The sequence below is a fragment of the Schistocerca gregaria genome, chromosome 5 (assembly GCF_023897955.1).
Source record: "Schistocerca gregaria isolate iqSchGreg1 chromosome 5, iqSchGreg1.2, whole genome shotgun sequence".
NCBI classification, from domain to species: Eukaryota; Metazoa; Arthropoda; class Insecta; order Orthoptera; family Acrididae; genus Schistocerca; species Schistocerca gregaria.
Window position 1 is genome coordinate 128,313,768 of NC_064924.1, and position 15,427 is coordinate 128,329,194.

The window sequence follows — 15,427 nt, forward strand, 5'->3', positions numbered from 1 at the left end:
TATGTGTGTAGCCAATATATACAGTACTTAGTATGGATTGCTGATTGTACCTGCTGTATTTAAAAATTACATGCCTCATATTAGCTCCTCACACACTGTTGAGCCAAAACATTATGACCACCTGCTTAATAGCTTATTTGTTCATCTTTGGAATGAAATACATCACTGATATACTTATGTAATTCATGTAAATAACGGGCAGCCACTGACTTGTGTACACGGAATGACACCCAATAGCAACCCAGATGGGTTCCATAGGATTTACATCAGGCAGACTTGGTCACCGAGACAGCAATGTCAGTTCACTAAAATGCTCTTCAAACCACTGAAGCATGACTCTGGTTACAAGACATGGACAATTATACACAAAAGAAGGAAGAGTGGGTTTAATGTCCCATCGACACCAAGGTCATTTAAGACAGAGCACAAGCTCGGAATGTGTCAAGGATGGGAAAGGAAAACAACTGCGCCATTTCAAAGGAACCATCTCGACATTCACTTGAAGCAATTTTGAGAAATCATAGAATACCTAAATTTGGATGATCACACATAGGTTTGAATCATCGTCCTCCTGAATGCGAGTCCAGTGTGTTAATCACTGCACCACATTGATAAGTGTGGACAATTATAGCGCTGAAAGATGATGTTGCCGTCAGGGAAGACATCCAGCATGAAGGGAAACAAGTGGTTTGCAGTTGTCAGCATGTCTCTGATTACTAGCACAGGTCCCATACAAGCACAGAAGAATGTCTCTCACAGCATGATACTTTTCCCATCCGCCTGCATCCATGGCACAATGCACATTTTGAGCCGCTGTTCACCTCAATGACCTCATTTGTGGAGATTACCATCAACCTAGTGTAGCAAAAATGAGAATCACCCGAGGAGACAATACTTTTCCACTGATCGACAGTTGAATCCCAATGGTTCTGTGCCCACTGCAATCTTAACTGACAACGTTGTTGGATCAACTTGTGAACACGTAGGGGTGATTTGCTGCAGATCTCCATGTTGAACACTGTACAATGAACAGTGTGCTCTGAAACACTTGAGTGTGCACCTGTATTTTACTCTTTCCGCAGAGATGCCACAAATTACCATCTATCCTACTTTACAGAGCAGACAAGCCTCCGAACCCCATGTTCTGTGAAGAGTTCCGACATCTAACCATTTAGTTTCACTACCCTTCTACCTCTTTCCATAGATGCTCATAACAGTAGCACATGAACATTTGACCTGTTTCGCCATTTTCGAGATACTCATTCACAGGCTCAGAGTAAAAATCATCTGCCCTTTGTCAAAGATGCTTATGTCAATGGATTTCCCCATTTGCAGCCCATATCTTTGCTAGGGTGGTCCCACATCTGTGTCTGCTCCACTTAATTACTGCCGCTACCACATCATGTCCCCGAAATGCCACCAGGCAGCATCCAACGTCACGGTGGCCAGTGGTCATAATGTTTTGGCTTATCAGTGTATCATGCAATACTGCCATTTCCTGTCTTTTCTCTCCACCCTCATTCTCAAACCACCCGTTCAGCAAACACAATACATTGTCAAATGGGGCATAATTGGTTAACACAGTGGAATGGAGGGAGCAGCATTTGAATTTGTCCAGTAATATGGATTTGTTTAGCCATGGTTTATCTAAACTGAAGGTGATTACTGGGATGGATCCTTTGGAAAAGAGGTACTGACAACATGCAACCCTCATCCTTGCCCTAGCCGAGCTTTTGCTGTCTCAGGTTCTCATAACCGCTTTCAAACCTAATCCTCCTTCCTTCTTACAATGAACTTATACAGAATGACACTCATTTGGGATAAAAAAAATTTTTTTTGGCCAGAATAACCTTAAAAGATTAAAGAACATAAACAATAAAATAACTTCATCTTGGAACTTTTCTCCCACCATTCTTTTCTTAACAAAGGTAGCAGTAACTAATTTATTTCAGCACCAAGTACAAAACAATGTACAAAAATATATCATCATTTGAACAGTCGTACTTCTGGTATGGATGTTCTTTAAAAGTAGAGAAAATGTTTAAAAAACTTCTATTACACAATACTCGGTTCAAGTGGTCACTGCATTTGATTAAGTACATGATAAAATGGGTTTCTTCCACTGTTCACTACACATGAAATAAATACACAACAAATTTCATTCATTTAATATACAAAAGCTTCAACAAGATATTTACTTAAAACTGCCACTTGGGATATCACTTGAAAAATAACTGTAAAAAGTGTACAAAACAAAATGTCTGATTTTCTCTTCATGAGATGAATAAAAACACCTTCTAAATGGTGCTGTGTGCAGCACAGGTTTTTATGTGTAGCAGCACATTTTATTATCAATTTGGTTGCTGAACTTCATAAAATTCACTCCTGAAAATGAAAATACATTTGGATGAAAGTAAATTTTGTAAATATTAAATTATTGTGCAACATAGCATTGATAATAAGTGTGATGGACTGTAACTATGATAATACAATTACCTCATTCCGCCTTCGCTGGAACAATGTAATATTCTCACTTGTCACTGTTTTTATGTATTGGTCTTTAAGTTTAGTTAAACTTTCAAATGCTTCTTGAAGTCTTTGATTTCCATCCATTTCTAACAAAAGCACATCTATCAGATGAATAGGAACATATGTTGGAAATGGAGCATCACGAAGTGTGTGCTTCATGCCAAATCTGTGGTGGCTGACACCCATAGCTGTCTGCAAATATTTTTCAGCCAAAGCAGCAGCATTCTCAAACTGACCATAACGTAAAAGTAGTCGAAGGTATTCCGTGGGGTTATACCGACAGTAGTAATCCTGAATCCAGTGAGGTATTTGCATATCAAGTAGCAATAATCTTTCAGCAATAGCCTGAAAATAAAATTATCAACTTAAAAAACACACAGAGAGAATAAAAAGGGGCGAGAAAGAAAAATGGAAAAATAATCACTCAGCTACTTAAAAATTACAAAGTTGGACGAACATTTCACAAAGGGAGCAAAGACATAAAAGAAGTTAGTCAGCAGTATAATTTCTTTATTAAATGGTTGTAATTACTAGATAAAATTCTCCCCTTGGGGTCTGAGTAATCTCCCTTTTTATCGTCCACAATCCGATTCTTTTCCCCTCCCCAACAAATGGACTAAGATTCAAAAGCCAAGATACTGGCAGACTTTTATGCATCAATCAGCAGTGCCACATATTTCACCTCCTGAAGGTAAGTACTAACCAGCCATTCCATCTAATTGTGACATATTGATTAATTAAGGGAAAATTATACTGCTGAATAATTTTGTACAGTGGAAGAATTTGGGGTGTCAGTTGACACGATTTGTGTGGAAATACACTACTGTCGGTTTGTGTGACCAGCTCTGTCTTCAATAAATCTAACCATCCAGAGATTTTAATCTCAACGCAAAGTGTCAAAAAACACTGAGAGCCAATTTATAAGAAAGATGCCAGGGCTTGTTCAGTTGTTTTTCTTTTGGTGACCATGTCACAACAATGCTGGTTTCTAACTGTTTATAAGTTTCCACTAATTTTAATTAAATTGCCACCAACAGAGTAAGGAAAATGATAACAGAAAAGAGTTAAAGATGTTATATCTTTTTTAGCTGCAAAAATGAGCACCTACTTAATACATCATACGATTCTGGAGGTTAAAAACGTTACTCCAAACAGTAATAATTTAAAATGTCACTTTGGTGTTTAGTAGAGGTCATATCACAATATGCCTAATTCTGGATCCTGGTCTTAACATTATTGTAATGGAAAACCTCAAAGAAAATACTTTTCATCACAACTGCAAGTATTTTAAAAACTCAAGGAAGTACTCAGTTTGTTAATTAGACTAGGGCAAAGTGAAAACTTCACTCTGACAGTAAAATCATTATTTTTCATATGTTGTAGGTCAATACATTTTATCCATGTTTTTCCACTGAGACGATCCAAACCTGTAATTTTTTTGTTGTTAAACATGAAGGAGCAGACTTACAAACAATCTTGACTAGACTCTAGAGGAATCCCTTTTGGCAATAAACTGCCCTAAACAAAGACATATTTTCACACTGATTATCAATTTGAAAGCAACACAACCCTTCTGTTACAAAAGGCCATACGACAGACTAAACTGCTATTTACATTATGTGATAGCACAACATTAGTCAAACATAATTACAAAATTTAAATGCTATGGTGACCTGTGTTTTAACCATACTACCATATGTAGGTTGTTAAAAAAGTGTTCTATGTTTTGAGAAGTGGTAATATGGACCAAAAAATTTTAAGGAACGTCTTAAAAAGTGCTCTAAAATGCATACCTTAAGAGCTTTGAGCACTTGTTCATCTTCACTACTGTGAAACACATCTCTTCTACTGAACAAGCACTCAACAGCTCTTACTATGTGCATTTTAGGGCCCATGTTTACTGCACATTGTTGCCTTGTTTTGGTCCAAACTACCACCTCTTCAAATATGGAATACTTTTTAACAGTCTTTTTATATTAAAGGAAAGCCCTGGATGGAAAATTTACAATTCCCAAGATGCACCACATAATGAAACTGATCACAAGCTATCCTTTCACTATATGTAGTACTTGTTGATACATTAAAAGAAATGGCTTATTCAATACAAAGGAAATGGATTACTCAATCCACATCATAAATTTACTGTAGGATATAGACAAGTTCAAAATTATAATTTTGCATTCTGTACAGTTTTAACGATACCAATAAAGTAATTTCGTACACTTATATAAAGAATGTGTGAAAGGGTATTAATGTTGCTATTTTTCAAAGAACTTAATTATCCCTCATATACTGGATTAACCTCCATTTGAAGCATCATTAAAATTGTTAATTATAAACTTAAAAAACACAAAAATATGTTATCAATAAGAAACTCATTGTGATAAAGAACTTCAGTGATAGACGCACTATCTCTGTTGTATGTAGTTGACAGGAGTTCTGAGTTTCAGACATACCTGAATATTGGAATTGTGATGTCTCATAATGAAGATAATTGAACACTGTATGAAAAATAAAATGCCTGCATCAATTTATTTCAATGTGCATATTTCAGACCAAACCCTGAATATAAACAGAAACAATTTCTACTTGATCCAACAAGGACACCAAAATACATTGAATAAAGAAAATAACTTAGGTAATGAAAATTACTACATTAATTTCTATTATAATGTTCATTTTCCAAATAATTCAATCCCCAGCCATATTTGTTTTCAGTGGCAGAACATATCACGCAAACAAATGCAAAGAAGTAATTTGCAAAGTTTGTTATAAAATTAAATGTTTCTGTTGTTGATGTGCTCTTCAGTCCTGAGACTGGTTCGATGCAGCTCTCCATGCTACTCTGTCCTGTGCAAGCTGATTCATCTCCCAGTACCTACTGCAGCCTACATCCTTCTGAATCTGCATAGTGTATTCATCTCTTGGTCTCCCTCTACGATTTTTACCCTCCACGCTGCCTCCAATACTAAACTGATGATCCCTTGATGTCTCAGAACATGTCCTACCAACCGATCCTTTCTTCTAGTCAAGTTGTGCCATAAACTCCTCTTCTCCCCAATTCTATTCAATACCTCCTGATCATTTAGGTGATCTACTCATCTAATCTTCAGCATTCTTCTGTAGCACCACATTTCGAAAGCTTCTATTCTCTTCTTGTCCAAGCTGTTTACCGTCCATGTTTCACTTCCATACATGGCTACACTCCATACAAATATTTTCAGAAACGACTTCTGACACTTAAATCTATACTCTACGTTAACAAATTTCTCTTTTTCAGAACACTTTCCTTGCCATTGCCAGTCTACAATTTATATCCTCTCTACTTTGGCCATCATCAGTTATTTTACAGACATGCACAATTATTGTCTTTCAAATCACGTCACTTATGACGTGGAAAGAGATAAAGCTTTCACAAAACAAGAGGACACTTCTTAATTACATTCATTTGCCTACCTTCTTAGATAATTTAAACTGATTGCACAAGTTTTAAATCCAGAAGTGGCGTGGGTAAAAAAAAAAAAAAAAAACCCTCAAAAATGTGATTTCTGCACATAAAATTCAAATGAAGCTAGGTTTTTGAAAGCACGTTTTCATTTTTTTATATATATTTGGTTCAGTTTAAACTGTCTCCATGCATTCAATTCACACAAGATTGACTTTTACATGCTTCATTTAGCTAGACTTTCAAAATTAATCAATTTGCACAATTTGTCGAGGTTCCAACTCTGGTTCGTCGTTCAAAGATTGTTTAATTCTTTGTAACACAGTTACAGTAAGACCGATGTTTGAATGGCTAAACAAATGGCCACTGGTCCAGGCTTAACCAAAAACTTTTTCTCCCTTGTTCCTAGCTTAAACAGAAACTAAGCATCAAGGACCCCCCCCCCTTTCCAACTACCAATCTGTGCATGGCCTTTTCAGTCATATTTGTTACAGTGCTTCTATGCAGTAATGACTGGATATGAGAAGTTTGATTGGGTTGTTTCGGGGAAGAGACCAAACAGTGAGGTCATCGGATTAGGGAAGGACGGAGAATGAAGTCTGCCTCGCCCTTTCAAAGGAACCATATGCCTGGAGCAATTTAGGGAAACCACGGAAAACCTAAATCATGGTGGCCGACGTGGGATTGAACCGTCATCCTCCTGAATGCGAGTCCAGTGTGCTAAAGACGAGAAGTTTGACTCATCACTTGACTTTCATGAGAAGTCTCCTGTGTCAGGGAGGCACATACAATGTTAAGGAGATTGACTACAAAACTGTTCAACATATAGTTTTCAGCAGAGGAAAAATTTGTCCTTTCTCTAAGAGTCATGCGTGAGTGAGGTGATTGTTCTTGATGAGAAAATGAAAAGGGTGAAACCCAGATGTGCCACACAGCCAAATCTCTTTGAAGCACTAAGGTGGACCACTGAGCTTAATGTCACCATGAGACAAACAACTCTCTACTAACATGTGAAATACAGGAAAGGCAACTCTTCACCAATGAGAACCGGTACATGCCACAAACATGTAACAGAAAACAGTTAACACTAGTTTTCAAGATCTTGCTCTGTATCTAGTGAGGGTACACACATTCAAACACGCAAATACAAATGTGTACACACCCGTGGTAGAATCAAAACTGGTTACTGAATATAAATCATTGAAGGAGCTGCTTGGTTAGATGGAGGTGGGAAGGACAAAGAAAATGGTGTCTGAGGCAAGGTGGGGAAGCAGGGTAGTGAGACGCAAATCTTCTGCCAGATGACACAGCAGTTGCACAAGATGAAAGGAGTTCAGAGAGTAGAGCACAAAAGGGATAAAGGAGAGAGGAGGAAAGGAGATAAAGGCAGTCATGAAAAGGGAGACAGAGAGGGGGAAGAGTAAGGGAGAGGGATGGAAAAAAATGGGAGGGGGAAAGGGATTGGGAGAGCCCAGATTGGCCCAATTTGTTAGCTTTAGGGTACAAAAACAACTAAGGTCATACGCGCCCTTCTCAGAAGTAAAGAACATGAAGACAAAGAGAGGCGTTAAAAACAATTACACGTTAATGTCAATCAACAGAAGAGAAGACCGCTAAAAAGAGGGACATGGAGTTAGGTCTATAAATTATACCATAGAAAAACGGAGGTCCTGGACGAAAGATTAAATGTCCTTCGCCATATTGCTACGAGGAATAAACGTAAAACGCAGTCATCAGCCCCCGCGTTGTTCACTAATACGGCCAATAACTCGGATTGCAAACACAAATGAGAACATAAGTTGTTAACAAAAGGGCACAACATTAAAGGTTGAGGGCAATGAGCACAAAGTGGTGGGGCAGCAACATTTAACAAATGGTGATTGCTAAGACAGTGCCCAATACACAACCCATCTAAATTGATCTCCTCATGGGGAGAGCCTGAGACGAAGTTGACCAAGCCGATGGGAGATGCCAAAGTGACATCACCTGCTGACAGACGGCAACACAGAGATCATCAGAGGGAATGTAAGAACTAGCAGGTTGCAGTATGAGGATTACAGCCTTAGCAGTAGTGTCAGCGGCCTCATTTCCTGTCAGACCGACATGACGAGGAACCCATATAAACATCACAGTGGCTCCATGAAAAGTGAGCAAGTGACACCTTTCCTGGACCCATTGCACGAAGGGAGTGACGGTGTACAGCACACAGAGGCTTTGAAGGGCACAGAGAGTCGGAGCACATGACGCAATTGAAAAGCTTGCTTTGCTGGATGCACTGCATGGCCTGATATAGGGTGAAGAGGTCTGCTGTAAATACTGAGCCAATACCTAACAATGATGGTGCCAATGACAAAGGCACACCGAACACCATGGTCGGTCAGAGAATCATCAGCGAACATAAAGGGTACTAACACAAAGTTGCATACGAAGTTAGTCAAAATGAAAGCAATAGATCAAGATTGGAGTAATGTCCTTCGAAAGCAAATGGAGGCCAAGGTGAACACTGGCAGCTGCATGAAGCCATGGTGGTGATGGGTTCACACTCATTGGGAAAGTGGCAGGTAGTTACCACAGTCAAGAGCACAAAGCAAACTCCAAGAGGTAACAGAGAAGAGGAACGCTTCCCTACTGGCTATCAGAGGAGTCATCGAAGGAGGCAGCATAGGATGGGTGGCAATGCATGGCAGACAAATGGCATGTACCCAACTGGCCATTAAAATTGCTACACCAAGAAGAAACGCAGATAATAAACGGGTATTCATTGGAAAAATATATTATACTTGGACTGACACATGATTACATTTTCACACAATTTGGATGCATAGATCCTGAGAAATCAGTACCCAGAACAATCATCTCTGGCCGTAATAACGGCCTTGATACGCCTGGGCATTGAGTCAAACAGAGCTTGGATGGCATGTACAAGTACAGCTCCCCATGCAGCTTCAACACAATACCACAGTTCATCAAGAGTAGTGACTGGCGTATTGTGACGAGCCAGTTGGTGAGAGATCTGGAGAATGTGCTGGCCAGGGTGGAAGTCTAACATTTTCTGTATCCAGAAAGGCCCGTACAGGACCAGCAACATGCAATTGTGCATTATCCTGTTGAAATGTAGGGTTTCGCAGGGATTGAATGAAGGGTAGAGCCATGGGTCGTAACACATCTGAAATGTAGCGTCCACTGTTCAAAGAGCTGTCAATGTGAACAAGAGGTGACAGAGACGAGTAACCAATGGCACCCCATACCATCACACTGGGTGATACGCCAGTATGGCGATGACGAATACGCGCTTCCAATGTGCGTTCACCGTAATGTTGCCAAACACAGATGCGACCATCATGATGCTGTAAACAGAACCTGGATTTATCCGAAAAAATTACATTTTGCCATTCGTGCAACCAGGTTCGTCGTTGAGTACACCATCACAGGCACGCCTGTCTGTGATGTAGCGTTAAGGGTAACTGCAGCCATGGTCTCTGAGCTGATAGTCCATGTTGCTGCAAATGTCGTCCAACTGTTCGTGCAGATGGTTGTTGTCTTGCAAAGGTCCCCATCTGTTGACTCTGGGATCGAAACGAGGCAGCATGATTCGTTACATCCATGCGGATAAGATGCCTGTCGTCTTGACAGCTAGTGACACGAGGTTGTTGGGATCCAGCACGGCGTACCCTCCTCAACCCGCCGATTCCATATTCTGCTAACAGTCATTGGATCTCGATTAGTGCGAGCAGCAATGTCACGATACGATAAACCGCAATCACAATAGGCTAAATCTGACATTTATCAAAGTCGGAAATGTGATGGTACGCATTTCTCCTCTTTACATGAGGCATCACAACAATGTTTCACCAGGCAATGCTGGTCAATTGCTGTTTGCGTATGAGAAATTGGTTGGAAACTTTCCTATGTCAGCACGTTGTAGGTGTCGCCACCGGCGCCAACCTTGTGTGAATGCTCTGAAAAGCTAATAATTTGCATATCATATCGGTTAAATTCCACATCTGTAGCATGTCATCTTCGTGGTGTAGCAATTTTAATGGCCAGTAGTGTATATCTGTTGAGGAGAATGTCATGGCGGTAGTTCAGCTTTTGCATACGGACTCACAAGCAGGCTAATGTAAAAGGTGCCAGCAGCCAAACAGATGCCTCAATGGTGGATACTATTGAGACGGCATAAGAGGGATGGACATGCAGATGTATAAATGAAACACCCACAGTCAAGGTACCGGTACAAACAGAGAAGGGTGGTCCAATCTGATCCCCAGGAAGAGGAGACTGAGGGACTGCATATAGTGGGCCAACAGATAAGAGACATGGGAGGACCAAGGAAGTTTCGTATCCAGCATGGGCTCCAGGAACAATCGGAAAAGCAACAGGTATAAGATGTAAAGGCAGTGGAAAAAACCAACTGCGCCACCAGAAATTCATACAAACGGCTTTGTCAGTAGAAAAACGAAAGCCATTGCTGATGCTCCATGAGTAAAGATGATTGAGACATCGGTGGAGACACCACTCAATGAGACCGATTCGTGGAGGACTGCAATAGATGAAAAATCGTCAATGAAAAGGGCACCAGAGATGCCCATTGGAGAAAAGCTATTATAGGGTTAATGGCAATTGCAAAGGGGACGATGCTCAGGACGGAACCCTGAGACACAGCGTTTTCTTGGATAAAGGTGTCCACCAAATCAGAACTCACACATACCTTGAAAACTCTGTTTTTAAAAATTCCTGAAGGAGATGAGGCATGTGGCCACGAAAGCATCACCTATAGATAGTACGGAGGGTACCAGTCCTCCAGAAGGTGTTGCAGGCTTTCTCCACATCGAAAAAAACAGGCACAATCTGGGATTTCCACATAACACCATTCACAACGTGGGTGGACAAAGTGATGAGATTGTCCACTGCAGAACGGCGTGCTCGAAATCCACACTATGCAATGGTTTTTAAATTGCTCAAGCCACCATCCCAGCCGGGCACGAATCATATGTTCCATCTCCTTGCAAACACAGCTGGTGAGAGAAATGGGGTGGTGGTTAGAAGGAAGGTGTTTGTCCTTTCTAGGCTTAGGTATGGGTATGACAGCGGGTTCATGCCAGCATATGGGAAATGTGGCCTCTGCCCAGATGCAGTTGTACGTAGGACAGAGAAAGTGCTTGCCTGCAAAAGAAATTTGCTGCAACATCTGAATGTGAACATCTGGGGCAGAGGATTGGGATGAAGTGAGAGCATGATTTAGCTCCCTCATGGTAATGATGACATTGTAGCACTCACGATTCAGGGAAGAGATGGGTATCACACCTGAGCCTCCTCCACATGTTTCAATTGGAGGAAGGCAGGATTATAGTGGGGGGAACTAAAAATCTCTGCAAAATGGGGGCCCAAGGTGTTGGAAATAGCAATATGACATCATCTGCTACTGTCAGGCCAGAAATAGTGGAACAGACTTTGGTTCTAGTGAGTCATCAGAGGTTGGTCCACAAGATGGAAGAGCGAGTGCAACTATTAAAAAGAATTAGTGAATGAAATACAGCTACCTTTTTTGATATCCCGAAGAACACACTGACACTGTGCATGCAACTGTTTATACTGTATGCAGTATGCCATCATAGGGTGATAATTAAAAATGTGGAGAGCAAGTTTCCGCATGCAAAAGACATTGCAGCATGCCTCAATCTACCACAGGACTCGAACACAGCACTGTAAAACAGAAGTGTGAGGATGGAACTTTTTGCAGCACTAAGGATAACATTTGTAAGATATTCCACCTGGCCGTGACAACTGGGGAAATTTTGTTCGTCAAAGGGCGCCAGGGAGGAGTAAAGCCTACAGTCGATCTGAGAAAGCTGCCATTAGAGTCTGCACATAGGTGGGACAGGAGTCAGCAATCTGATGGCACAAAGGAAATGGTCACTCATGTACCTGTCAGAGAGAATGGACCTCTCGAGATGATGGGCAAGCTAGGCAGTGCAGAAGGAGATGTGCAAATGGAAATAGATGTGAACGGAATCTGAAAAGAAAGTGGGGGCAGATGACGTTAAGGTGACTGAGAAGATTAGCCAAGAGGGCACCCAGAGGGAATGGTGAACATAAAAGTTGGTTGGTTGGATTAAAAGTGGGGGAAAGGGACCAAACTACAAGATCACCAGTTGTTCCAAATAAAACAATGCCACAAGTGTAAGAATAAAATAAATGACACTGAAAACTCAAAACGGAATGAAAGGAAAAATCACAATGATGAAGGGCAACAAACATGTAAATGGACAAAATTGGACAAGAAAACCGCAGTAACGCAAGAAACGGGATGAAGAGATTGAAACAACAAAGCAGATTACCACGGCTGGCTGATCATGAAAATAAAAAAGGAGAAGCCAGCCAGTTTGCAACACATTAAAACCTCCACCCTTGAAGCACTAGGGTGGAAGACACAAAGGCACTAAGAACATGCGATAAAACTTAGATCAAATGATAAAACCCACCCTCATGAATAAAATGTAAAACTAAATCAGCCGATGAGGCGTTGTCAGATAAAATTGGCGCCAACGAGTCCGGTAACACAAGATTTTGTCACTAGGCAGTCAAAGTGGGACAGTGCACAAGAATATGGGCCACTGTCAACTGGGCGCCCCACCGACACGCACGGCGCAGGAGGTAACTGGGGGTCGCCCAAGCATGGCCTCTGCGGAGCCGGCAGAGGACAACTGATTCCCTGCGAGAGGCCTGCATGGAAGTCTTCCACACATTTGTAGTCTCCTTAATGACACACAGTTTGTTGTGTGCACTGTTATGCCATTCCATCTCCCAAAGCTGAAAAACCCTACAGCATAAGTCAGAACGCAGGTCAGGTTCAGAGATGCCTATCGCCAAAAGCGGTTTCCACATAGCTTGTTTGGCCAGCCTGTCAGCAAGTTCATTGCCTGGGATGCTGACGTGTCCTGGGGTCCACACAAACACCACTGAATGATGAGACCAGTCCAGGGCATAGATGGACTACTGGATGGACACTACCAAAGGATGGCGAGGGTAGCACTGGTTGATAGCTTGTAGGCTTCTCACGGAGTCAGTACACAGAAGAAACGATTCCCGGCGGGGCATGAACGGATATACTGAAGTGCTCGACACATAGCCACCAGCTCTGCAGTGAATACACTGCAGCCATTGGGCAAGGAATGCTGTTCAAAATGGCCTCTGAGGATGTAGGCAAAACCAACATGACCATCAGCCGTCGGTATAAACCACTTCAGAGCCCCGGAACACGTCAAAAATCAAGAAGTGACAGCACAGAGCGGCAGGAGTAACTGAGTCCTTACAGTCATGCGAAAGGTCCAGACGAATCTGTGGCCCAGCTGTACACCATGGAGGGTATGCAGATGGCACTACATGGAAGGTGGTAAAGGGAAGGAGTCCAGTTCAGACAGAAGAGATCGCATGCGAACTGCAATCATTAGTCCTGACCTGGGCCGTAGATATGGGAGATGAACTGCTGTGGGTAGAATAAAATACGGTAATTCAGATGCTCAGGAGTATTACGAATGTGTGCAAACTTAACTAATAAGCAGTTTCACACGTCGGATCCGCAATGGAGGGACTCCAGCCTCCACCAGGGCAGTGGTAACTGAACTCGTTCTAACAGCTCCCGTCACTAGAAGAACGCCACAGTGGTGCACTGGGTCAAGTACACCCAAAGCTGAGGGCACTGCCGAACCATAAACCAGACTCCCATAGTCAAGGTGGGATTGAACAAGGGCTTTGTAGAGCTGCAGCAGAGTAGAACGATTTGCACCACAGTAGCTGTTCGGATGGCAGACTAGAGGGACATAAGATTATTAGTTGTAGAGCACCCCTGGCAGAAGCCGCCCTCTCATGGAGCTACTAGGCCACTTGACTCCAGGACCTACTAACCCTACCGCTGACACACCATACGCTCCAGCAGTTTACGAACAACATTTGTGAGGCTGGTGGGCCAATAGCGATCCACAGCAAGCTTGTTTTTACCGAGTTTGAGCACCGGAACGATGGTGCTCTCCCGCCATTGCGATGGAAAGACGTCATCACACCAGATCTGGTTGAAGATGATGAGGAGATGGCGCTTGTAGTCAGACGAGAGATGTTTAATCATCTGATTGTGGATCCGATCCGGCCCAAGAGCTGTGTCGGGGCAATGTGCAAAAGCGCGGAGGAGATCCCACTCCGTAAATGGAGCGTTATAGGGTTCACTGTGGTGTGTAGTAAACGAGTGGACTTCCCTTTCCATCCGCCGTTTTAGGGTGCAAAAGGCCGGTGGATAGTTCTCTGATGCAGGGGCTCGAGCATACTGCTCAGCAAAGTGCTCGGCAATCATGCTTGCCTCTGTACATAGTACGCCATTGATGGTAATGCCAGGGACACCTGTTGGTGTCTGGTACCCAAAATGACAACTGATCTCTGTTCAGACTTGGGAATGTGACATGTGGCACCCAATCAATGGTCGACACATACCTCTCCCAACACTTCTGTTTCTGTCGTTTTATAAGGTGGCGTACACAGGCACAGAGCCACTTAAAGGCTATCAGATGCTCTAGGGAAGGATGTAAGGATGTCGCTTATGTTGCTGTAGAGCTCCCCGACACTCTGTAATTGCCTCAGCGACTTCCAGCGACCACCACGGGACTGTCTTTCAAGGGGGCACCCTAAAGAGCGAGGGATGGCGTTTTCTGCCGCCGAAATAATTGTGGTAGTTACCTGCCCAATCATCACATTGATGTTACCACGTGAGGGAGAGTCAATGGTGACATCAGAGGTGAAAGTTTCCTTATCCACCTTGTTTAAAGCCCATCTAGACAGGCGTCCGTGGGCCTGATGCCAAGATAGTGACAATGTGCTCTCCAGTGGATAGATGGGAGAAGTCCTCGGCTGCAAATTGATAAATCAATGGCTGAGCAACTACCTCGAGCCACGCTGAAATATGTGGTGGCCCCAGTATTTAAGAGGCCGAGGTCAACCTGAGACAGTAAAGTTTTGACATCTTGCCTCGGCCAGTAAGCACAGTGTCACCCCACAAGTGGTTATAGGTGTTAAAATCTCCCAGAAGTAGGAAAGGTTTAGGGAGTTGATCAATCTGTGCAGCTAATACATTCAGGGGTACGGCACAATCTGGAGGAAGATATACACTGCAGAGTTATTTCCTACGTCGCCCGTATTCTGACAGCTACAGCTTCAAGGGGGGTTTCAAGGGGCACAGTTTCACTACAGACTTAGTTTAGAACATAAACGCAAACTCCACCTGACACTCGATTATAGTCACTACGGTTCCTGTAATATCCCTAATACCCACGGAGGGCAGGGGTCCGCTTTGCCACGAACCAGTATTCCTGGAGGGCAATGCAGAAAGCAGGTGTAAAGCTTAACAGTTGCAGTTGCTCAGCCAGGCGGTGGAAAAAAACGCCGCAATTCCACTGAAGGGTGATGTCA

General features: G+C 42.5%; 1 protein-coding gene across 1 annotated transcript in view; it reads right to left on the bottom strand.

The window, feature by feature from the left end:
- Positions 1 to 1,889: 1,889 nt before the first annotated feature.
- LOC126271852 (nuclear pore complex protein Nup160 homolog) overlaps positions 1,890 to 15,427 on the bottom strand; it is a 75,404-nt gene continuing 61,866 nt past the window's right edge. The window contains exons 4-5 of the mRNA XM_049974187.1: positions 2,497 to 2,874; positions 1,890 to 2,385 (exon numbers count right to left, since the gene is read on the bottom strand). Of these exons, the coding sequence (XP_049830144.1) occupies positions 2,380 to 2,385; positions 2,497 to 2,874 (384 nt within the window). The 3' untranslated portion in view covers positions 1,890 to 2,379. The remainder of the gene's footprint in view (positions 2,386 to 2,496; positions 2,875 to 15,427) is intronic.